The sequence below is a fragment of the Gymnodraco acuticeps genome, unplaced genomic scaffold (genome assembly GCF_902827175.1).
Source record: "Gymnodraco acuticeps unplaced genomic scaffold, fGymAcu1.1, whole genome shotgun sequence".
Taxonomy (NCBI): domain Eukaryota; kingdom Metazoa; phylum Chordata; class Actinopteri; order Perciformes; family Bathydraconidae; genus Gymnodraco; species Gymnodraco acuticeps.
Genome location: NW_022990685.1, coordinates 1,229,702 through 1,255,741, shown reverse-complemented (window position 1 = coordinate 1,255,741; position 26,040 = coordinate 1,229,702). Strand labels below are relative to the sequence as shown.

General features: G+C 41.2%; 1 protein-coding gene across 2 annotated transcripts in view; it reads left to right on the top strand.

The window, feature by feature from the left end:
• The first annotated feature begins 2,946 nt into the window (after positions 1 to 2,946).
• The window catches only part of sh2d3cb (SH2 domain containing 3Cb), a 43,642-nt gene continuing 20,548 nt past the window's right edge, over positions 2,947 to 26,040 (top strand). Inside the window, exons 1-5 of one of the 2 annotated variants that reach the window (XM_034230268.1) lie at positions 2,947 to 3,129; positions 7,286 to 7,997; positions 22,577 to 22,616; positions 24,030 to 24,158; positions 25,389 to 25,756. In XM_034230268.1, the coding sequence (XP_034086159.1) occupies positions 3,111 to 3,129; positions 7,286 to 7,997; positions 22,577 to 22,616; positions 24,030 to 24,158; positions 25,389 to 25,756 (1,268 nt within the window). In that variant the 5' untranslated portion in view covers positions 2,947 to 3,110. Of the gene's footprint in view, positions 3,130 to 7,285; positions 7,998 to 8,539; positions 8,658 to 22,576; positions 22,617 to 24,029; positions 24,159 to 25,388; positions 25,757 to 26,040 lie in introns of those variants that run through there. The other variant, XM_034230271.1, reaches the window with a different exon arrangement.

The following is a 26,040-nucleotide window of genomic DNA, read 5'->3' as shown; positions in this document are numbered from 1 at the left end:
ATTAGAATAAAACATAGAGAGAAGGACTGGAACATCAAAAATAATCTACAGCAGCAGCTCTACAGTGCTGGAATGTAACCAAGTACATTTACTCAGTAATATAGTGCAATTTTGAGGTATTTTACTTGGGTTTTTACATTTTATTCTAGTAAAACATAACATCCTCTCAACTACATCTCAGAGGTAAATATTACACTTTTTACTTCCCATTTTGTTTTTACTTAGATTCAACTGCAATTTCATATTATTAAAATTAAAATTAAAATCAGCTAGAAAATCATGATTATATAAATTGGGTTAAACTACCCAGCATAATAATAAAAATATTATTAATTATAAAATAAAATGAGATCCATCAATAGGTCAAATACAATAATAATACATGTGTGTGTACAAAAATATCAATCGTCACCGGCTTGCTCTTCAATATCAGGATACATGTATTTATTATCCTGGCAAGAATGGAAGTAGTCAGCTGCTGGGACAAATAGTTCCCAGAACAGTGTCCTTGACATGCTGATATACAAGAGAGCGAGTTACACATCACAAGATGGAGGAATGCCGGTTCAAAGCAGTATTCAATGTTTAGTTCAGATTAGCTAAGGCCTGCGTAAGCAATAAACATGACAGTCATATGTCTATCTCCATAGAGGCTGAATCATCATGTTAATCACATAGCTATCGTATGCCTAAAACAGTCCTGATGCTCTTCTAGGTAATCATACATCCTGTTACGTACGCAGCTACGTAGGGCCTTTGTTATCATGTGCTACTCTGATATTGGAAGAGCACATTCAGTATTTTCCCTACAATATGTATATCTATATATATATCAGTCCAAAAATGTATCATTTTGCATAATGAGTACTTTCTCAACTTTTGATGCTAATAATTTTCTACTTTTTATTTAAACACCTCTTAAACCCCACGGACCCGCCAAAGGGGCCGAAATCACAACATCTGCAAGCAAAAGTGTCTGAGGGCTTCTTAAGATGTAATAAACTATGAATGTTTTACGTCCATGTAACGGGAAGAAACTCAGCTAACTGATCTTTTTTTTAAACCCACGGTGCTAATGCTGAGCCTCTGAATTAGCAACGAGTGAAAAATGCTAACAGATTAATGCACAGAAACTCACTCATAAAACCCTTATTATTTATCTTTTCTGCACATCCAACATATCGACTAGCATCGTGAGAAGACACAGAATCGATGGGTACATACATCATCACTCTATGATAAGAAATAACAAGAATAACAAGAACAGACATCAGAACATGTGGCAAAACCGGCAACATGGCCTACCTGTGTCGTAGTCTGGTCAAAAGTGGTATTCAATGGCATTAAAACGATACAAACGCTGCTGAAGTTAATCCATAGGTTAATCCAATGTGTCTGTGTCCCTTTGAAATGATTTATGATAATCCATAAGCAATAAACCTGCTTTTCCGTTTCCAGATGTCAGAGCAAGAGATAGCTTCACTCTCATGCAAAACTAAAGCGCAAAGCCTCCACCTTTTTGTGTTGACGTTGGTGTCTATGTGAAAACTCCCCTTCGATTCTATTGGCTCTAACGGTCAGAAAGAGATGTCAATCACCAAAATCGACCGATGGGTTCCAGAGAAACGGTAAAACCCCCATTTCCACTGAGTTTTTTTTGCTAAACCTCTCTAAAAAGATCAAATGTCACTTGTTTTGCATCAATCTTGATACAGGGTACTTATTATATGTTGTACTTTGGATTCCTAAAGCTTTTAGTCTACCATACCATCATCCAAGGGTAGTTTTCACTATAAGTAAACAATAATCTTTGGACGGACACTATAACTTACAGTTTTTTACTATGTTCAATCTGATTTTTCTTTAAAATAAAAAACATCTATATTGATTCTGACTTTTCTACATCCAACTCACAGGTTTATCATTACTTTGAGAAAAAAGATATGGTCATTTGTTCTGGGAATGTCATTTTCGAGCCTGAGACCTGAAAAACAGGCTTGGGGTAAGATTTTGAATGCACAACTTTACGGGAGAGTATTTAAACACTATAATATTTTTATAATATTTAACTTTCCAATTCAATTACTAGGTTAGCTATGATAATAACAATGCATTTAATTTATATAGCACTTTTCAATATAAACAAAGACACTTTACAAAAATCACACTTAAAGAACACAGTCACACAAAAAACAGACAATGCTTTGCTAGCTTGCTATAGTTTACGGCAGATCTGCAATAATTTCGGAAGGAATCATGCAATCACACTGTTATAATAAGTCAATACAACTTTTTAGGTAGGTTTTCAGTGACAGTATACACTCAGGAGACAATTGTTTCATTTGAAGTTCAGGGATTAGGAAGTTGGCCAACTGTAAACTGTCAATGGAAGCTAACCTAAAATGTTAGTTTTATTTTAACAATGTGATCTCATGATGATCAATGATGAACCTAGCAATTTCAAATACACTGAAAAAACACTTACAAGTAATAAACAGACTCTGCGAGAGTCACAGTTGGACAACTTTATAATACCCAAAGGTCAACAGGCGCTTAAGGTCCCAGCTGTGTGCGTCACTTTTGAGTTGACCCGTTTCTGTTGTGTTTTGAGCTTCTTGCAACAGTTTGTTTATCCAGCGCTTTTAGTAAACGCTGAGCTTGATTCTTCAAGTTGGTGAATTATTTCTAAATACTATGCCTGTGTTTTCAAGTTGGTGGAGATGTATCTTCATTTGCACGTGTTTTGGTACATTTGTGTTGCATATTTACATATTGTTGTGCAGCATGTTTACCCTAATGTAAGTGTAAGTGTGTTTGTATGGGTCGGCCACCTTAAAATAATTGCCTTTTCTGCCCTTTAAGTGGAAATAAAAAAGCTGTCAAAACTCCACTGTGGCTTCCTCCCAAATGACACATTTCCGCTGTGTAGTCAGAAAGTGACATGTCTCCTGATGGCATCAACTTGACATGAAATGCACCCCGACTCTTCCGCTGTGTTCAGAGAACAGGAAGCAGAGTCACTCTGAAGGGTAAAGAGCACGCGGCTCATTGTCACCCTGCAGCAAACTGTTTTATATCACTAAATACACCAGGAAGTTGACATCTGAACCATGAACAAACGGAAACTGAGTAAGTTATATTTTAGTTCATCATATTGTTATTGTAATATTTCTGATGTGTTGTGTTTTTTTCCTTAAATGTTTTCAACAAAGTCCCTATTGCACAAAAAGGACAAAATACAATACCTTCATAATATACCCATGGTGCAATTGCTAGGGGGTAAATTAAGTTCTTTGGACGAAACAACAGGAAGTAGACTTTAATTTAGAGGGAATATTACAACTTTTTATGAGAGTTTTTTATTTAATAAAATATTTAAAATGTAAAAGTACAACTCTTTTCATTCCAAATCTAACATAAGACTGAGTTAACGAAATGTATGGGGAATATGGAAACCAAATATTGTACCTGGAACAACATTTACATTGTATTTACTTATACAAGTGTACAGTATAAAGCACAATGCATTGTGAAGGATTCAACCATTGGTTCCAAACATTTTTGACAAAACACCACGTTTCATTTGGGTTCCTTTTAACATTTCAGATGTCTTTGAGTAGTTAGCAGTTCCCTCCGTATATGGCTTAAACTTATTTTTTTCCTTCTTCCCTTTTTTGTTAACTTTCGACAACCTCTCCAATGTATCTGTGAGTCTTTGGAGGGGCCCAACCAGGTTGTAAACAACTGCAATAAACTAAGACACTTTACATAAAGCTATCTCCACCCTGAGCGGCAGTAACAGTTAAATGCTGCTCTAACAATGTTGTGTTATTAACAGGAGTAAAATAACTTGGAGGGGACATTTTACTGCAGAACATATGTATTTCCTACTGGAAGTTGATATTTGCCAAAACTGGCACTTTAGCCTAAGAGTAAGGCACGAGACAGATCATCTGTGAAAAAAAGGATGTTCACGTGCCTCCTTTTAGTGCTCCTAAGGAATACAACCAATCAGAGCTGAGTAGTCTCTTATGCAGTGTCAAATATGAATTTAGGACACTGTTACTGCACTGCCTAATTCTGCCCCAAATATTTGAGTGTAATATTTAGCTGTCAAATGAGAGAGATTGCTCCAGCTCGTAGGAGGAGCTTGGTTTTGGCTGATCTGTTTTTCTATATAGGTCATTTTATCTGCGCTAACAGTAACATTGCTTTAGAGACTCTTCAGCTGTGATTGGTTGGTTTCCTTCAGGCCCGATTTCATCTACAAAATGCCTTTAGAGGCACTTGTAAAATGCACTACAGTCTGTTTGAAAGACTATAGGATATCTTAGAGGGACAGTTTCAGAAAATATCGTAAAACAGCATTTTAGAGAAAGTTACCGACTGAACCTTTAAGTACAATAAAAAAATGTCCTACTTAAGTAGGGGTTTGAATGCAGGACATTTGTGTGTGTTGTGATGGAGTATTTGTAATACTCCATCACAACACACGCATTCAAACCCTGTAACACTGTTGCATTGGAACTTATGAAGGTTGGGTGTGATTAAGTGCCATCTAGCACTGAGGTTGCAGACACTAAGGTTATTGAATATGTAATTGTATTGGAGGCTTTTGTTAACTCATGTTTACGAGACTTATACACATGTATTTGTTTCCCTGCCACAAATGGGAAATAGATGCAAAAAATGAACACCAAAACATTGGCATCTGTGTTGGATTTCAAAATGTTTCACTCTTAGCATCAGTCTGATGTAAGAGTGAAAGAGTGTACTTTTTATTTTTTTCAGAAGAAGTAGAAAAGTGATGGAGACTGGAGTTTCCTCCCTATTTTCTAGCTGTCATATTGAAGAATAGATCCTGCTGAGTGTGAGCCAGCTCTCCTCTGACAGACAGAAAGTGTGTTTCCGCTGCAGGAGGGTAGCCACGGCCCCGCAGAGCTGTCAACATCACGCAACACCTCCTGCCAACGTGTTCCCAAAACCAGCTGAGCAGATTTGTTTGCTGAACTTAAACCGTCAGTTTTGTAAACTTAAAGGGGCCCTATCATACTTTTTGGGGTTTCCCCCTTCCTATTGTTATATAGGTTTTGTGCATGTAAAGACTGTAACATCACGCAAAAGTACTAAACAGTAGTAGTAACAGTTTCATGTACAGTACTTGAGTTGGTCTACTTAGTGACTTTCCACCCATGAAAATACATTCTAGTAGACACAGGAGGCTGATACAAGTTTATATATGTATCCTTTAAAAGAAAGTGATCTATTGACACTTGTTTCACTGTGAATGAGTGTGTTTGTGTGCTGGCTGTTTGTCCCACTCACACACAGTTTTTTGATGCATTGTAAATGAAGCATAGATGTGTCTTTGTGCAGTTTGAATGGACAGCGTCCCAGCTGAGAGCAGAGTTTAAGCAAAGACAGTGAGTGTCTGCTGAAAGGACAGCTCTGTGCTTCTCTTCTTCTGCTGTTAGACTCTATAGTTGTTCACTAGTTGAAGTTGAATTTCACCCATGAGGGATCTGCCCCCACTGCGCCAGATTAATAGACACAGAAAAGTTTCGGCCATGTTGACGTCTTCACTTTTACATTTTCGTAATAAAGGGATCAAAAATGTCCCTTGATAACAGCTTCTGATCATTTAAGGTTTGTTGTTTCCACGCAACAGATTCTATCTTGACACTGTATTCAGTTTGGTTGTATATGTGTTTTAATTTAAGAAACACATCAAGAATCAGAAACAGGTTTATTGCCAAGTAAGTTAACACATACGAGGAAGATTTGGAGAAATCCTGCTGTACAGTGTGCTGTCCTTCTCAGAGTTTTCTGGATATTATTTTCACTTTTGTGAGTCCAGTACAGAGACATATCTAGAATGTATTTAGCCTAGCGTAGCACAAAGACCAGAAGCAGAGTGAATGGACGAGCCTTCTCCATCAAAAGTGAAAAAAATAACCCCCAAAACAAAATGGATTTTAACTTTATTTAAGATAAGTCAGTTGTATTTGTTAAAACTTCAAACCTATATTCAAATGTTGAATAAAACATCTGGTCCGCTTCAACATTTTGGTAATTTTAATTTGCTGTCTGGCAGAGTCGTTACATCAGATATGGATACCACTCTCATCGTTTTCCATTATATGTAAAGCTAGTGTGCAACCAGCAGACAATTAGCTTAGCTTAGCATAAAGCTAGCTAAGGAACAGCTAGCCTTACTTTGTCCAAATTAAAACATTATTTAGCCACTGGTTCAAGTCACTTGTTGTGCAGTCTGCAAAGGCTAAAATCTCAGAGGGTTTCTCTCCCACACACTCACATTGTCTGAAAGGCCTCCATTGGACTCCTTTGCTTACTCCTGCAACATAGGGACATCACTATGTAGCACTAGCGCTTCTTTTGGCTAACGCTTCATCATATTGTTCATGATAAGCTAAGGGGCCTGAAATCTCTGACCAGCAGAGCAGAGACAGCATCTCACTTCTCTCGCCTCCACAAAATCTTCAGTCTATATATAGCTGAGGAAATAAATATCCGTCAGAGTCTAATAGGTCCCCGGGGCAGAAACATAATCAAATGCTGCTGAGAGCTGGAGCGATTATAATATAAACTATGAGAGTTTCAGCAGATGAGGGTACAACAACATTGCTCTGCTGTCTCCGTGGAAAAGAAAACGTTTTTTTTGTGTTTCACAGAAGAAAAAAAACATGTAATGTTTGCAGCTGCTGGTCCCATGTGTGACCTAAAGTCCAACATTATTCTTTAATTGTCTTTAAAAATGTACATCCACATCTCGCAAAGGCAATAGTGCTGTGACTCATTTGCAGGACCACTGGGTGTAATAATGCAAGTCAGAATGCTCAGATCTAAGGTTAACGTTCACAGGTTGAATTTCCCTGTGCTACTGTATACAACATCTCATATTTTAAAATAACCTTTATAATTTCCTCTATGTCCTCATCCAGTAGATTACAGTATCACAACATTAATGTTGAAACCTGAGGAGCAGTTGGTTGCATGTATCACAGTTATTTTAACCTTTGTGTTGTCAACTTTCTCCCGGAAGGTTTTTACTGCTTAGGATTCATATAGTAAATGGTCATTCCATCAAAAAACTAATGTTGTATATTTTTGGAGTTCACGGTCAATAGACCTTATTTCTTATAAACCATGGATGCAAGACATTTCCATGAAATACCTATAATGTCACAATGGCAATTTCAGCAAAGAGGTGTTTTGCCGCGTAGGCTATCATGTGAATGCAGCTTAACCTCCCCCTACTTTTCAGGTTTCAAATGGTTTGGGAGCCTCACTAATCTCTCCATCCGCCGCCCGTCAGAGAAGGCCAACATCAAGGCAGGCCCAGAGCATGATGGGAGCCTCGGCGGTGCCAAATCAGCAGCAAGGGAACAATCAGTGGATGACATGGACGACTGCCTCCGCAGCCCCAGCTACGCCCGCTCCAGCGAGATGCACACACATGTGGGCACTGTGCCCCGCACCCAGAAACAGAAGAAGAGCTTGAAGGGGCTGAGGGAGGGGAAGAAGAAAAAGGAGGAGGGGGTGAGTGAAGGGCAGAGCCAGTGGAAGGCGGGGGACCATGTCCGAGACTCCCCTCTGCTCAGTGCCCTGTCCAGCCTCAGTCTAACCAGCATGGACCGGCCGCTGCCAGCCACCCCGACTCCCAGCCGGGCTTCACCTCTGACCTTTGTACCTAAAGGCTGCGTCAATGATCCTTCAGTGGACCCCATTCAAAACCAAGAGTCACAGCAAAGGAGCAGGGATAATTTCAAAACTAGTAGAGATGTAAGAGAACCTTTACACGTGGCAACAAACGGCACCAAAATGGCTATGCACCAGGATGTTTACGTGCCGATGGACCCGATAGCAGAAGCAGCTCGCAGCCACGTGGACGACCAAACAGAGACGCAGCTTGGTGTCACGTCAAGAACACAGGAAACCAAGAAGACTGTGAACGGCTCGCAGGAGGTGAAGTGCAGGTGAGAAAGTTGAATTATTTATATTGACTTTTTCCGGAAACATATAGGGTCTCAACCCCAAATATAGACTGTGGGGTTTACTTTTTTCAACCTGCTTTTAAACTTAAGTTATAAGGTTTAAACCAACACTGCAAAGTCATCTGCCACTACAGTGAGATTATATAAACCTGAATAATATATCAGTATGTTGATACAAGTCCAAATAAGCCAGATTGCTGCACCAGGATGAAATAAAATACACTTTTATATGTATTTTAAACGTTTTTTTATATTGGTTGAACATTTAATCAGATTTGAGCATTGGCATATAACTTTGTTTATGATTGGAAATAGGACCTACAACTAAACAAAGGGGACACTTTCTGTGACCTTAGCTTACAATTTTAAACTATTCTAGTAACACAAATTATAGCTACGTTTTAAAATACAGACTGCATTTTCAATATTCAACAACAATGGCTTTTACCACCAAGAAAGATTTTTTAAAAGCTAGAGTAGTATGTGCAGCAGCGGCAGACATGCGCAGTAGCTGCCTGCCTGCCGCTGTGGTTCAGCCAGTCAGATGGTTCGGCAGAGCGTGTCTCTCTCTGTGCGGGAGAAGATGTGTGAAGTCCGGGACGCTCTTTCTCGGTCAGACCGTTGTGGAGAGCGAGAGAGAAGGTGAGGGAACAAAGTAATAACATAAATAATATTATTTATTTTAAATAACTACTATTAATCATAGCAAATCAGTGACTACACGTTTCTAAATAACTTTGCATGTAGTCTGTGTTTACTGTATTTAGGACCGCGAACACATCCGTTTTCGGTTAGTTTGGTGCCATTAAAAACGTATGGTCCTGACTAGTAAAACATTTGACTTTGAACTCAGTGTGATACCAGCTGTGTGTCTGTGTTGTACATGGAGAAGTGCAGGCTGAAACTGGACGGGACTATATGTTACACAAGAGGAGGAATTTGATCCTGCTCTGCTTTCAGTCAGAATGGTGATAAGGCTTTGTTGGCAGAGATGCAGATCCCTGTTTCACTTGTTCCTGTCTGCCTGTCTGTCCTATCTGCTTCAGTCTGACCTGATCTGGAATAAAGTATTCAGATATTTTTCTTCAGTACTATCACCACACCTGAATGTAGTTCACTACCTGTACATTTAATTCAAGAGCATCTCAGCTAATATCAGAGAAAATGTGAATGGTAGAATGAGACGCAGTGCTTAATCACATAGCAAATACAGCACATGTGTAATTAAAATATTGTTCATGTTTGGCATACTTTTTGGAAAGGTGTGTTATGTAAATGGTTTCTGAATATAAGTTTTTATTTTTTGTATCTTTTGTAAAAGATTGGTTCTAATTCGTCAAATATCTTGCATCGTTGCGCTATAAAAGTAATTTAATATTATTATTATTGTTATATTGCAAATACCTTTTTTACATTCTTGTGGAAATCCGGAAGTGAGAATAAAGGGGTTAAAAGTATGTTTTCAAGCATCTTGAATATTACATATGACATTTCTATTGGAATTTAAGCTATTTAACCGACATGTGTAGTTCATGTGTAGCCGAAAACAATTAAAGTAAAGAACATGGTGCAAGTTATCCATACAAAAAAAGTACTAAGGATTTTCAATAGTGTGTTTTTGTAATTAATTCGAATTTTGTCCAAAAACAATAAATCAATAATTTAAATCAAGTTGCAGAATTGACTAAACCAATAGAATGAATATTTGAAACTTCAAAAAACGTATGTGTAATGTCATGAATTTCTTCTGACACGTAATCTCTTGTGGTTAGCAAAGAAGGACAAAGTCACGTGTAGTGAGAGGTTCTACGTTGGCCGACAGGGGCAAACACACTACAGCCCTAAACGGCCAAAAACACTTGCATTAGAAAGAACGCGCTGCACTTTGAAAAACACAAATAAAAAGACACAGATGTGCAAAAACACATGAAAATAAAGAAAACATTGTCACTGTTGGCAGAGTTGGCTGTTTCATAATTTTACGTTTTGACAGTATATTTTAAATGACTTGTAAGCTCCGTTAGCTAGCTCGCTTACAGCAGATCTGCAATAATATCGGAAGTAATCATGCAAGCACATTGTTAAAGTATGCCAATAAAACGTACATTTAAGGTCTGCTTCCAGTGACAGGGATAGTTGTTGTCTTCTTGCAGCATTTTCTATTTGCACCGTTTTGTGTTTGCTGCGTTTTATTTATGACACTTTGCATGTTTCAACAAGTTGGTGAAGATGTTTCTTCATTTGCGTGTGTTTTGGCACATGTATGTTTTACTTTTTATATATTATATGCAGCGCGTTTCTCCTAATGGAAGTGTTTTGTGCCATCGTAGTGTGTTTGCCCCTGTCGGCCACCATAGCTTTCTGCCAAAAGATGGTTGAATGAACAAAGGCAGCTTTTTGCATCCCATCTTGTACCAACAGACATTGTTTCTTTCAACAATGTCGACAGTCTTTCCTTGACTTTCCCAAGCATTTTATGGTTTGATTTATCAAAACATAAATCAGAGACAAAAGTTATCAACAGTGGAAATGGATGCTGTTAGTTAAGGGAATTTAAATGTAATGGCCCTGTTCTTACTTATAGTTGGGTAAGTTGGCTGTTATCATCTATTGGTAAGGTGGATCACTACGAGGATGTTTACGTTTTTTTAATTTTGTTGCCTAAACCTAGCTAAGTAGTTCTGTTTCATAAATCCAATCAAGAAGTTTAGTTTTCTTAACCTAACAAAGTATTTTTAATGCAACTCACAACGTTGAAAACATGTGTAAGTTCTGTCCTTTTGTAGGTAAATGCAGTTTGCCCTGTCTGAGACATTATAATGCAGTGATAAGTAAGGTATGATGTGTGTTGAGCCCATCATTATTCAGAAAAGCACCCAAACAAGCACATTGACCATTATCCCGCTTATAACACGGCTGCTTACAAAATAAACAGACGAGTTGACTCAAAATATTGCTTTAAAAAAATGATTGTATTGCTTATGTTAAGGTTTTCTACCTCAACCGTTGAATTCTCTTCACACTTTATTTTCCATTTACCAGTCTTTAAACAATGCGAGAGCTCAGTGTTCCCTTTAGTGTTTACCACGTGTATTTCTTCTTCTGCTGATTTCTCTGTCATCCTGCTCTCTGTGTCTTTTAACCCCTTTCATTCTCTTGCTTTCTCGTTATTGATTTATTTTGCTTTGATCTACTGGGGACAATTTAGCCGTCATGAGTCAAACGTTTTTGGAAAACCAATGCATTGAAATGAATATTCAAAAGGTATTCAATGTTGTTTTCAGAGCATCAGACAGAAAACTAATCGGCCTCAGCTGACTTTAAATTCACCAGACTTTCTGCAGATTAACATGACTGCATATCGTCGTAGGTTCAGAGTGTGTCACGAGTGTACAAGGAGTGGACCCAAAAGCAGACACAGGATTCAAGTATCAAAAAGAGTCTTTACTTGAAAAGCAGTTGTAGTAAAAAATATATAATGAATACCAAAAAACACAGGATCGGCAGGTCCAGAAAAATACATACAATGATAAATCTACACTAATGCTTAACTAACAAATAAACTAGAAAAATACTTCTACCTGGACACTGACCCCGTGCAGAGTGTGTGTGGACTATAGTGTGGAAGGCTCTCCCCTCCTGCCCCTGGGCAGGCGAGGAGAGCCCTCGAGCCCTGTATGGGCCCAGTGCGCACTACGTAAGTGCATTATGTCCGGGGAGGGGGTCAAATGCCCACTGACCCACAGCCCCCCCTCCTCACCAGTCCTGTGTTGCCCCAGCAAGCACAGACGATGAGAAAGAGCCAGACATGTCCAAGAGATAAAACCTTATGAAGGGGCCTGGCGTGGACCAAGACGCCGCTGTGCATATGGCCTCTACACTCACGCCGTTGAATAAGGCTGTTGACAAAGCCATACCCCGTGTAGAGTGTGCACGGACCCCCGTGGGAAAGGCTCTCCCCGCCTGTCCGTAGGCATGTGAAATGCACTCGCAGAGCCATCCTGCCAGGCGTTTCTTGGACAGAGCTTTCCCGATCACCCCGCCCCCGAAGCACACAAACAGCTGTTCAGAGCGTCTAAAGGCAGCCGTGCGCTCCACATAACATGCTAGCGCACGCACCGGGCAGAGTAGGTGCAGTTTAGCTTCCCTGGCCCCACCATGGTGGGGAAGACTAAAGCCCCCTAACTGAATAGCCCTCGACCTGAACGCACTCCTTAGGCTCTTGGGCACAAAGTAGGGGTTCGGCCTGAGTATCACCCCGCTCTGGTCAACCCGGATCAACAAGCAACTTGGGTTCACCGATAGAGCGGTTAACTCGGACTCTCTTGGCTGACGTTAAGGCAAGTAACAACGCTGTCTTCCACAACAGTGCTTTCAGGGAGGAGAGCTCCAGAGGCTCAAATGGTTCTGTGACCAAAGCCTCGAGCACCAACGGCAGGTCCCACTGCGGGGAGGAGGCGTGCCGTGCACTACTGGGCGCAGCCTCCTGACCCCCTGTAAAAACCGCAACATTAGTGGCTGACTAAAGGCTGACCTGCCGCCAAAATCCCAGCCACAGACGTTCTCGCCTCACTCTCCCTAGGAGAGGGAGAATGAGACGCAGCGGTAGAAAGGCGTAGAGCAGCTTTCTTGGCCATGGCTCGTGTGCGAACGCGTCCGCCCCCAAGGGCGGGTCGTCGCTCAGGGCCATGGAGAACCACAGGGCACAGTGGTTGTTGCGCCGGCTGGCGAACAGATCCACTTCCGCTCTCCCGAACTGGGCCCAGATCTGCTTCACCACCTCCGGGTGAAGTGCCCACTCGCCTGGCAGGGGCCCGCCCCTCGACATGAGGTCGGCCCCCCTGTTCTCCAGTCCTGGGATATGGAGGGCTTTCAGAGATAACACCACCTCTGAATCCCATAACCACAGCCTCTCCGCTGTGGCCAACAAGGCGGCGGAGTGGACTCCGCCCTGCCTGTTGATATAAGCCACTGTGGTGCTGTTGTCGCTCCTGACAAATACATGTCTCCCTTGAATTAGGGGCATGAAATGCTGGAGGACTAACACTACCACCCGTAGCTCTAGGAGGTTGCTGTGCCGTGTTTCTGTTAGAGACCAGCGCCCACCTATAGCCCTCTTCAGGCCTTCAGGCAGGCTGGAGAACCACCTCTGCAGGCGGCGCATATGCTGTAACCCGAGCAGGACCACAACGTGAGCAGCTCGGACCCAGAGTCTGCATGACAGTTAAAGCTGTCACTGTCGCCCCCTGTCACAGCCTGGGAACCGCCCAGAGTAGGGACGCATCTGCGTCTGCTCTCTGACAGGGTGGCGCGTAGCCTGCCTGCATCGAGAACCACTCCCAAATACAGCGCCTGTTGGTGAGGTATGGGGGTGCTTTTTTTTTCCAATTGATCGCGAAGTTGGTTAGGTCTAGGATCAATTGGGCTGTGTAAAACATTGCCCATTCCCTGGACCTGGCCATGACTATGAGGTCGTCCAGATAAAAGAAAACTCTCATGCCATGGGCGCGCAGCGGCTGGAGCAATGTGGCCACACATTTGCTGAACGTGTGTGTGTGTATGTGTGTCTCTGTGTGTGTGTGTGTGTGTGTGTGTGTGTGTGTGTGTGTGTGTGTGTGTGTGTGTGTGTGTGTGTGTGTGTGTGTGTGTGTGTGTGTGTGTGTGTGTGTGTGTGTGTGTGTGTGTGTGTGTGTGTGTGTGTGTGTGTGTGTGTGTGTGTGTGTGTGTGTGTGTGTGTGTGTGTGTGTGTGTGTGTGTGTGTGTGTGTGTGTTTTATGGAAGTTAAGTGTGTTTAATGCAATGCAGTAAGGATTGCTGGCCGGAAGAGCAGGAAGTGCTGTAAAATATGATGCTGGTTTGGGGAGCGCAGCCCCCAGGCGGAGGGAGTTCCCCCTCACTGGGCTCTCAGAGCAGTTTCTTTAGACCATTACAGTGCTTTTGAAACAGCGGGGCATTTCACTGTGCCTGATGTTTGCTGTCATCTTTGCACTGATATCTTGAGCTGTCCTTCATGAAACTCAAAATAATTAGAAGGTCATGGAGAGCCAGATTTTGCGACCAATGCCTTAAACAATCATTTGTGTTTCCGCCCCGGGATTTAGATCCACTCCAAATTGTAATGGGTTCCTCCTTGGCCCATGTTTCACCCATCCACCGAGTTTCATGAATGTAAAGTGTTAGAAAAATATAACTCGTCACCGGCTTGAGCTTCAATAATCAGGATACATGTATTTATTATCCTTGCAAGGACGGAACTAATTGTCATATGCTCTCTGTATGTGATGACTACTTCCATTCTTGCAAGGATAATAAATATATGTATCCTGATGTTGAAGCTCAAGCCGGTGACGCGTAATATTTATTTTTCAAACATAAAGCCAGTAGTTTTCCGTAATGTTCCAATAACATATTTTTCCCCATTCTTACGATGCAACTTTCAGTAATGTCAACTAGTGGTGTCAAGATTTACCGGTACTGACAATAACCATTTAATGCAAAAGAAAATAATGATAACATGCACTTATGTTAACATGCTATTATAATCCAGCACTTTTTGTATCATTTATGTGTATTGCTGTTCTTGCTTTGTCCCATTCCTTGCATGCCCACACACAAACTTGCATTTAGAGTTTACAGTGGCGTTTTTATATGTACAAAAGTGGTGGGGCACAAAAAACGTAGATCTCTATATATAAGCTTCTGCAGTGAGGTTCATGGCTGGTGAGGCACTGGCACTGACTCTTCATGTTTACAAATATTATATTTTGACCTAAATCAAAATATAATATTATTTTCAAAAGCTTTTTTAGTCTGATGCTTCGATTAATTTTAAACAGACAGTTCAACAGAAGGATACCCAAAAAATGCAATTTTATCATTTAAATATTGAATTGTTCTCTCTTAGTAAGATCCCATTTTCAATAAAATGGTGGTCTGACCTTGACTTGAAGATGAAGTCCATTTGCCTATCCTTCTGGACAAAAATCTCTATTACTTTTTTTGTAAAAGTCCTCCTTATCTTCTTGTAGTTTCAAAAGTCGAATCATAAATCTAATCGATAGATTTATGATTAAAAAATTATAAAAGTAGGGTAGACATGTGGATATTATCCGGCTGAACAAAACGTGCATTTATATAACAGGTAGGCCTATGTTTCCCACAGATCTTATTTCGAGCCATTTTCTAAAATCCTATGAAGAAGGGAGGGAAGCCATGCGCAGCTTACTTCCGGGTTTTAGGACGCGTCACTGCAGCTCTCTCGTCTCCTCTTTACACACCACACTTTTAGTTAGTCAAGTTAGCATTTTTACCACGTCCGGTTCCTTCGATAAAAAGCAATGCAATTTCTCCATAGGATTTTGAAAAATAGCTCCAAATAAGGTCTGTGTTTGACACAAATTGAAGAGACAGATCACGTTTTGTTCTACGACATAAAATACATCAGCAGTGACCCCGCTGGTGATTTTTGAAGAGTTTACGTGTCTGAAAAACGATGGTTGTTAACATGTGGCTGAATAGGACTACAGAAGTTGTCCAGGCCGTTTTACGTCAATACACCGAACACGTAAAACACTCCCGCTAAGTTTGTTTGCCCTGTTCTGATTGAAAGCAAGTACCTGCCTCTTGCAAACTGTTCAAACAAACACTTCAACTTGTACCATTTACAATCTGTATGTTTGAATATGGATCTTAAGTTGGCGTGACGTTGAAGCAGCGACCCTGCTGTAGTTCCTTTATAGCATAACGTTAGCATTTTGCTTCTTGCGACTAGATTTATGCTTCGAAAATTATAAAAGTAGGATAGACATGTGGATATTATCCGGCTGAACAAAACGTGATCTGTCTCTTAAATGTGTGTCAACCACAGACCTTATTTCCAGCTATTTTCCAAAATCCTATGGAGAAATTGCATTGCGTTTTTGACGAAGGAACCGGAAGGAGTTTACATCCGGGTTTTAGGATGCGTCACTGCGGTTCTCTATCAGCTCTGAATTATGTGAGATGACGTATGGTGGGGATGGCAGCTCTATGCCCCTATGGTCATTATTTTTTTGCCACACACATTAAATAGGAACATATTCTGAGCATGCGCAGTGTAGTTTTTACAGTCACCATTCACTTTGACAATGAGAGGGAGGGGCATGATCGGGTTTTGTCCCACATGGCTCTAAACAGCTCAATAGGCACACACTGTAGACACTAATTAGAAGAGCACAGACTAAAACAGTAATGTACAGACGAATCAGATGATTAAACATGATCTTCAAATATATTTTATATATATATATATTTTTGTAATAATTATTTTTAATACTTTCTGCTGACGTTAGTGGTGCATTTCAACTACACGGCCTCGCTCGGTATGGCTAGGCCTCGTTAGGACTGGCTCACTTTATGGCGCATTTCCATTACAGTTTAGGAACTTGGTTAGTATCTATAGTAACGCAGAACCCCAAAAAAACAACACAGCCGTTAGCTGTTAGCACTCAGAGCTCACAGCTCATCATTTCTGTTCAGAAACTAGACAACAGTTAAACAAGTACAAACCACAGACTGCCTGTGTCATGGCGAATACAGTCGCTGGTTTATTTATGTCTGTAGGCCGTTGTTGTGAGTGTGGACGGTCGGAGCATTTACAACGTTAGCTTAGCCAAGCTCCATTTAGAAAACACACATTTTAAAAGGTTTTTCGCCTGCCGTCTGTCTGCAGACTTGTCAAAGCATTAATTCATGGTTTTTACTAACCGGTATCAGTATGTTGTTACTTCGGCATCATTTTGAAACGTGTATTACAATTAAATCAAGGTCAAATATGTTCATCTGGTTGTAGTTGTAGCCCCCTTGCCAGCGATTCTCTCTCTAGTTTAGCATACTCAGCCCGACTCAGCCTGGTTGTTCCTGGCCCTAGAACCACGATTTTATGGGGCCAGAAAAACTGTGAATTAGGACCCGCTAGCCGGCACTAGGCCAAGTGGAAACGCAACCAAAAACGGGCCCCGCACGGCTCGGCGCGCTTAAAGCGAGCTCTGCGCTGCAGTGGAAACGTGCCATAGGTGGGGGCTGTGCCTAATGACCAGTCGCCACTGAGAGTGTATTTCATTTGCTGATAAGATAGCATTATTATTAAAAAAAACGTTTTACATGCGGTGTTAATATCATTACCGTGAATTATTGACACTGACAGCCCTCGTATGACAACCGACACTTAGTCTCAGATCCCATTTACACGGGAACGCAAACGAAACGCAAACGAACCAAATTCGATATCAAAAAAGTCTTCCGTTCACACGGATACGGCTCAATAAACGTGTCCCTTCACACAAGACCGCTCGACCCGCTGGAGATGCTGTAGTACATATGCCGGGCCTGTAAGTGGCGCTGTACTTCCGCCACAAAGTACACCAAAAGCAGTGAAGAAGACCACCGAGCATGGTTGCCATGGTTGCCCTTCTGTTTATTCTCCGTGGTGGATTTAGCAACATAGTTCATGTAGTTCTCCATGTCCACTTGTTGCTGATGGTTGTGGTAGAGGAGCTGTAGATGTTGCACTAACATCTGTAGCATGGTCAGTAGCTACTGACAGTAGCTACTGACCATGCTACAGCAGTGAGCAGCAGAGGTGGGGAGAGGCGGGGCTATGGCTTCATCGTTATCAGGAAAATGATGTTTGCAGATCTATCCACCTTGGGACCCGTTATCGTTTGCGGGGTCCGTTTCCGCGGTTCCGTTACGGCCTCGTGTGAATGAACGAATGATACAAATGATACGAAAGAGAAAAGTAGCGGATACAACCCGTTTTGTTCTCGTGTAAACAGCGCCTCAGTCTTTACACTCCCATGTTGCTCACAGGGTTGCACTTTTAAAGCTGCAGGTCCATTTCCACACAGGTGTGTTCACTTAATTTGACAGACTTCTGCTCAGAATGCAGGACATGCTTAATTAACAGGCTCCTTGATGTCCTGTTGCAGTTGCACGTGTTAAGGACAGAAAGATCCCACCTTCATATGCTCTTATTGATATGTGGAATTTGGTCACTGGCAAAAGTAGAGTTTTCCAAAATGCCTTAAACACCTGTGTTGACATAGGGTTAAGGTTAGGGGGGGTTTATAAAGGTTTATAAATACAATTTAGTACCATCATGATTACTTGTCACTGCCTCCCATGTCTTAAAAAACATCAGCAAAAAACATCCAATTACAGAGCTAAAAAGTATGTTATAATTGCTAATGGAAGCTTCTGCAGTTTAAATTAATCAACTCTCACTTTTGGGTTGATTCAGTTACTTTGGTGCCTATGGCTGGTATTGTATCCATTGAAACAGCTACCGGGGTTCATTAAGTATGATTTCTCAAAAAAAGTGTAAAATATTCAATCCTGCTTCCATAACATAAACCTTTACGGCCCGTCCACACAGCAGCTTTTGGCGATTTGTCCACTGCTTCCAGCGCGTCTCCGCCCATTGACTTTGAATGGGGATGACGTCACTTTCCCTCGCTTGTCGCCGAACTGCATTGTGGGGGGGCGAGGCGAAGATTTCCAGGATTTCCAGGATGTTCAGGATTCCAAAGTTGAACAATGTTCAACTTTGAGGCTGAGCTGGAAGCGACAGCCAATCAGATCCCTTTATGCAAATCTGACAGTTCAAGCGCTAGCCAATCAAACCGCGTGCAAGCTGGGAGAACCAGACCCGCAGTTCATTTCTATATTCCACAAAAATGGAGGAGAAGTTAGTTATTGCGGTAGCAAATCACCCGGTTCTTTATGACCAGTCCCTATTTACTTACCGGGATACAAACCGGAGGAACCAGGCATGGAGGGAGGTGGCAGAGGCAGTGGGTGAAACTGGTAGGTTTTCGCTTGTTTGGGGATTTTATATCCAGTTTACTTCGTTGCTAGTTTACTTCGTTGCTAGCAAGCATAGACAGTATCATTAGCCAGCATGGAATGTAGCATAAAATAGCACCATAGACATTAATCTCATAAATGTTCAAAATGTTAAAAGAAATAGTGGAGAAGAACCGGGTTTTTTTGCTTTGTATGTCGGGGGCGGGAGATTCATGTGATTGGTTGTTGGTCGCGAAATCCCCAAGCTTTCAGACACGCCCAGCTCCAAGATTTTCAAGATTTTTGAAAAGCTGCTGTGTGGACGTACCGTGAGACCGTGAGACCGTTTATGTTCCGTTAATGTTCCATATCATTTATGATATTGTTGGAAGGAAAATATTTTAATAGTGTGGAATTTTTTTTTAACAAGCAGTCACTGCTACTTCTGCTCCTACATAATCCCTCATGTACCGTCCTCTCCCTTTTTTTCTGTAAAAAAGGCATTTAAAAAGAGACTTTTTAAAGAGCCTCATAATGTAAGACACTAAAGGCAAGCCCCCAGCAAGTTCACCAGGTGTTGGAGCAAATGTTCATAGTTGTCATATGGTGGTACTAAAACGTCTGTGTCAGTCATGTGATGCCATTGGGCCCAGAAGGACTTTTGCTCTTTGACTTACACTATACTGGAAGAGAAAAGTCTAGAAGTCCAAGTTCTTTGCTCATAGTTGAAGATAGAGTTATTTTCCTTTATTAATTTGACTGAGCCAAGATTTGACAAAATGTTGTGTTTACATGGTGGGGTTTAGGGAAACCACGAGTACAGAAGTTCGCCGGAAGTTCCAGGGAGATCTGAGTGTTTTTGTTCTTGAGAGTCAGGCAATTTCTCTTCATACAGCCATGGTTAGTGTGTAAGGCAAGGCAAGGCAAGTTTATTTGTATAGCACCTTTCAACACAAGGCAATTCAAAGTGCTTTACAACAATGAAAGACATTAAGAAAATGGCCTTTTAAAAACAGTTATTAAAAAGCAAAGATTAAAAGAAAAAATACATGAATACAAGTTACAGTGCAGTTTAAGATATGAATAGTTCAATTAAAAGCAGCGGCAAAAAGAAAAGTCTTCAGCCTGGATTTAAAAGTAGTCAGAGTTGCAGCGGACCTGCAGATTTCTGGGAGTTTGTTCCAGATATTTGGAGCATAATAACTGAACGCTGCTTTACCATGTTTAGTTCTGACTCTGGGGACAGAAAGCTGACCAGTCCCTGAAGACCTGAGAGATCTGGATGGTTCATAATTTAGCAGGAGGTCAGAAATGTATTTTGGGCCTAAACCATTCAGTGCTTTATAAACCAGCAGCAGTATTTTGAAATCTATTCTTTGACACACAGGAAGCCAGTGTAAAGACTTCAGAACAGGAGTGATGTGATCCACTTTCTTAGTGTTAGTGAGGACTCGAGCAGCGGCGTTCTGAATTAGCTGCAGCTTTCTAATAGATTTGTTTGTGAGACCAGTAAAGTGTGTAGGGCGTGGTTTGGGATTGGGCCAAAGGCACCAGGTGAACAGACTGGAGGTTAAAACAGACCTAACAGGGGGTGAAAACTTTTCAAAATAAAACAGGAAGCAGAAACAGATCGTGACAGAAAGCTAGAGGGTGAAAGACATTTTTTCTTGGTCATGTGTAAGTAGTTTTGTGATCACAATAAATCAAACTTCCGCAACTCTTCTTTAATGATTCAAAACATTTCATAATCACAGGAACAACATAACAAGATTTGAGCAACATTTCTCAAATCAAGTTTTGTTTTGAGACAAGAAATGATCAGAAAATAACTGAAGGCACTTCCTAAATACTGTAATCGTGAAGTAATTCAAAAATAATTGTTTATCTGATATCGCTCGATAAACTCTTCACAAATACAAGCAACCAACCCGGATATAACAACTACATAACGTTTGTGAATGTAGCTTCTGACTGTATCTCATGAAATATGTTGTACTTGTTTGTTCACATCTGTGTGTGTGTGTGTGTGTGTGATTGTGTGTGCTCTCAGAGTTTGTGTTTGGGAACAAAAGGTCACCTCCCTTGACGTTACTCATGGAAATATGCGGCATGTTGAGGATGAGTGGAGTGACCCAAAAGAGTTTCACATTGCCAATGTGCAGTTTCACTGTCAGAGAGAAACTAGTTTGTTTTCCTCTTTTTCTAACATTAATTAAAAGAGTTTGTTCTCCATGAGTGGTGACTCCCAGAGCCTTCAGACCTGGTGAGAAGCCAGCTGGTATGATCCCTGGATTGACATCAGGGGACAAAAGAAGTTTCCTTTGCTTCCTTCCAGAAAAAACGGACTTTTGAGCAGATATGACTTCACACAGCAGCAGAAGTATTTCCCATCCTCCCTGGAGAAGTTTGTTGTGTGACAAGTTGTTGCTGGGTGTGTTGCATTAACAGAGAGTTGTGCAACAGTCAGTCAGAAAACAGCATGTTCTGCCTTTTCTGTAATGTTACTGCTACTACAACTGCTATTTGTACTGCTTTCAAAGTACTTAGGGCTGGGTATTTTAAAGCTCAGTACTTCTTAGTAAGCATGAAAAAGTGTAAGATTCACTAAAGTTCTGAAAGATGTCTTTTACATTACATTACATTATTACATTACATTGCATTTAGCTGACGCTTTTATCCAAAGCGACTTACAATAAGTACATTCGACCAGGAAGACACAACCTTGAAGAAAACAGAATCATATAAGTACATCAGGTTTCATAGAGCCAAACATTTCAAGTGCTACTCAACTGGCTTTAGGTAAGCCAGTCCTTTATTAGTATAAAAGTGCTTCGTTAATAGTTCTATCACAGTCTTCAAATATTTAGTCGGATTTGTCATGTTGACATTTTCTCTGGTTGGGATTCAGATTAGGGCTGTCCTCAGTCGACAGCCACTTTTAAATGTTTTGTCTTGATTAGGCAATTTATTTGACAGATCTTTAAATATATCAAGCAAAAATAACCTCATTATCTCTTGTGTTTACCAGAAATATGCTCATGTGATTCTTGGTAATAAGTCATTCCGCATGTTTTCATATTTGGTTAAAGTTATTTGAGAACTTTCCACACGCCAACCAGAGTTGAGCAGTAAAAAACTCAAATTTGATCACAGTTTATGTTTTTTATGTTGCCATGGAGATGGTCAGTCAAATCTGATTAAACCCCACCCACACAATCCTGATACAGCAGATTATTGTTAAACTCCAATTCATTTGTCATACTCACTTGCTGTACATTTGACTATTGCCTTCATTCCAGATATCATCGAACCAAAAATAAAAGTTCCATTTCCTAAAAATGTATTAATATACTAAACAGTTCTGTATTTTGAAGAGTCTTTAGGTCAGTGCACACCACACCAATATTCAAGGACCAATTCATATTTATTTTGTTGTTTGGTTCAATCTGTTCACCTAAATAAATGTTTTCATTATAATGACTTCCAAATGACATACTGCTTTGGAGAAAACATACTAAGATATACATACTTTTAAGGCGTTATTTAATTTCAAGAAGTGGTAACAAGGTGTCCTAACAAGAGACCAAAAAAGTATGCATCAAATGAGAATTAAATAGAGACAACCTAATTCCCCCCTATCCCCCCTGGCTGTCTAATCCCTTTAGAAATATAAATGAGCAATCGCCAAAAGACACTTATAATAAAGCAAAACCTCATGTGTTTCTGTCATTTTTCAGTCCGCGGGACAAGACAGACAGCAGTGGAGAGTATGTGAAGGTAAGCTAATCTATTTTCATCTAACAATCTTAACTTGTTTATATGTGGCTTCCTGTTACAGTGATGCTTATTATCATTTCCTCTCCTCTGACTTGACACTTTCTGTTCCCAGTGGTAGCACGATTCTCTGTTAATGTTAAAGAGGCCCTATTCTGCTTTTTGGGTTTCCTCGATTCTCTCTCCCACACACTCCCCCCCCCCCCCCCCCCCCCCCCCCCATGCTAATGGGCGGGACATCTCTAAGCGGTTGTACAATCACAACAGAGGCGGCCAGCTAACCAATCAGATCCAACTGAGGCACAAAATACAAATATGAACCTGAAAATTAGCAAAATAGGGCCCCTTTAAATTAAAATTACTGTGATCCTCTGCTTTAGGCACTCTAATTAAATTAGGATGGGTGACAGAAAAGGCTCGGGGAATGTGGTCCTTTGCGGATAAAAAGCTTTGAAGCGTCTGCGGTTGCCCCTGGTAACCTCAACGGCCTCGATTCGCCCGGCAGCTCTGCCTGGAAAAAGGTGGAAAGAAACACACAGAGAGAGAATTTCCAGCTCATTGACTTATAATTGGATACTTGAGAAACACACTTGTCTAAAAGGGACAAGCTGGCAATGAATGATATAGCTAATGAAATTAAAGCAATTCATTAGTGGCTTCCAGGTCTTCCCCCCCTCCAAAACACACTCACAAACAAACACACACAAACCGTATATGCACACATTCTTCTATGTTGTTTTGAAGTGGACCTGGCCCGGTGCCCAGCCCTTAATTCACACTCTAGTGGGACAAACCATTCTGGCAAAAACAAGGGAGGGGTGGGAGGCGTCGAAGAGAAGAAAAACATGCCACCTATAAAACGGTGTATTGACAGTAAGTGGTGTGTGTGTGTGTGTGTGTATCTTCTTAAACAAAAGCATTCCCGGCCTGCTGCTGGCGTAACCTCTTGATATACAGTATCTTCATTTTTTGTTCCTATTTGTATAAAGACGCGTCTGACAAAGCGCCACTGAGTGATGACCCCCATCGCACAATGACGTTGCCACAGCGACCGGGCCAAGACTCCAGCACGGGTCTGGGTCTTGGGCCCCTGGTGTCGCCAGTGTTGATGCCAGTGTGGGAATGCCAGAGCTGTCCTTCCTCCTACCTCACTCCCCTCTGTGCTCCCTGTTAACACACACACAAACTCACACAACAACAGAGCTGATAAAGGCTGCGGTTTGACTAGATTTACCCACAATTCTTGTTCTCGCAAAGGATGAACATTTCAAGAAGCCGCAGAAATGCAACAGTAGAGATCGCCTCTGTTGGGATTTGTGAACCCAAATTGGGAAGATGCCACATGAAGGCTCTAGTGTCTGCTCTTTGATTTGTTGGGTTTTTGTGTCTGATTGTGCCCCTGTGATGCCCTTCAAGTTCTCCAAAGACCAGTTCTGGCTGGAGCCTCCGTCGGAGAAGCTGAGGAAGCAGCTAGAGGAGGAGCTGAAACTGAGCGGCAGCAACCTGAAGAGCCATGCCTGGTACCATGGACCAATCCCCTGGGAGGTAGGCCTCTCACACACACACACACACACACACACACACACACACACACACACACACACACACACACACACACACACACACACACACACACACACACACACACACACACACACACACACACACACACACACACACACACACACACACACAGATGTATGACAGATGAGCTTAAGATGGTGTTTCCTAAGAGGTTTGGATGCTGGGAGATTTGATTTTGTGGTTTCACCCCATCTACAGAGCTTCGTAAGTTGTGTTATGAAATAGTGTTTCCTTAATACTGTTCTTTAGTGATAAAGTAATATTCTATTGATGTTATGCATTTTTTAAATCAAGGTAGCGGTGGCCGATCACACGCGCTACAACGGCCCAAAACATTTCCATAAGAGTTTCAAAAACGATACAATAAAGAAACACAAATTAGCCAAAACAGATGCAAATGAAAGCACTTCTTCACCAACTTGATAAAACCATGCAAAGCATTTATTAAAAGTGCTGCATAAACAACACGCAAATAAAAATAGCTGTATCAGTTAAATTCACAACGGAGAAACGGGGACACTTAAAAGTGATGCACACAGCTGGGACAGGAACGCTTGTTGATGTTTAGGGATTATAAAATTGGCCAACTGTTTATCTTTGCAGTGTTTTGTATTTGCAGCGCTCTGTGTATGCAGTGCTTTCGGAAAACGCTGCCAAATCAACTTATTATAAACTAATGACGAGAAAAGGATTTGGATAAGGATATCTTATTTTCTCGGTATTTTGAAATAGGCAGGTTGGTGAACATTTTTACAATCACAGGTTCTTGAAAGCAATCTTTCAATATCCCCCCCAAGTCTTTTTTGTTTTATATGAATTCCAAAAGGCATCTATGCGGGAGTCAACATTTATCTATGGAGTTGGTGTTGCACTGTATTTATCCCTGCTATAATACATTATTGTCATTCATTTAAACTGAATTACAAGTGGATTTTCATGTGTGGTATTTGTATCGGTGAATTGTAAACATGAAGGATTTATCTTCTTGTTGACCTACAAAAACATAAAAAAGTAGAAGCGGCAGCATTTTTATATACAGTACATTCGACATAAAAAACAAGTTGCTATAATGTTGCCAAAAGTCATGACCAGAACCATTATGCTGTTTGAATTATCTGTGAAAAATGCTTATTTGTATTTTTTTTTTAAAGAAGAAAAACAGATGCTGATTGAATTAATATTTCTGCTCAGGTGTCTGAGAGTCTGGTGGTGAACCACGGCGACTTCCTCCTCAGAGACTCTCAGTCCTGTCAGGGCGACTTCTTGCTCACGTGCCACTGGGAGCAGAAAACCCTTCACTTTGTCATCAGGAAGACGCTGGTTCAGTCCAGTGAGACGTACACCCGGGTGCAGTACAGCCTGGAGGACGAAGCGTTTGACTCTTTGCCGGCTCTTGTTCACTTCTACGTGGGCAGCAAGGCGGCTCTGACCGGGTGGAGCGAGGCACAGATTCAGCAGCCACTGAACAGGACTCTGCCTCTCAGCTACCTGCAGACCGCCTTCTGCACTGCTGTCAGCCCTCCCTCAAGCCACCGAGAGGGGAGGGTCTGTCCGAAAAGGTAACATTTCACTGACATACATCACTTTTTTTTCATATGGCCTCATATCCAAAATAAGCAATTCAGGAAAGAATTAAATGGGCCCTATTATGCTCAATACAGGTCTCATATTAGTATGTAGTGCCTCTACTGGGACATGTCTCCATGCTTTAATGTTCAAACAGCTCTTTATTTTTCTCATACTGCCTGTGCTGCAGCACCTCTTTTCACCCTCTGTCTGAAACCAGAGCCCAGTCTGCTCTGATTGCTAGCTCTGTTGTGATTGGTCAACTGCTAAGAGAAAT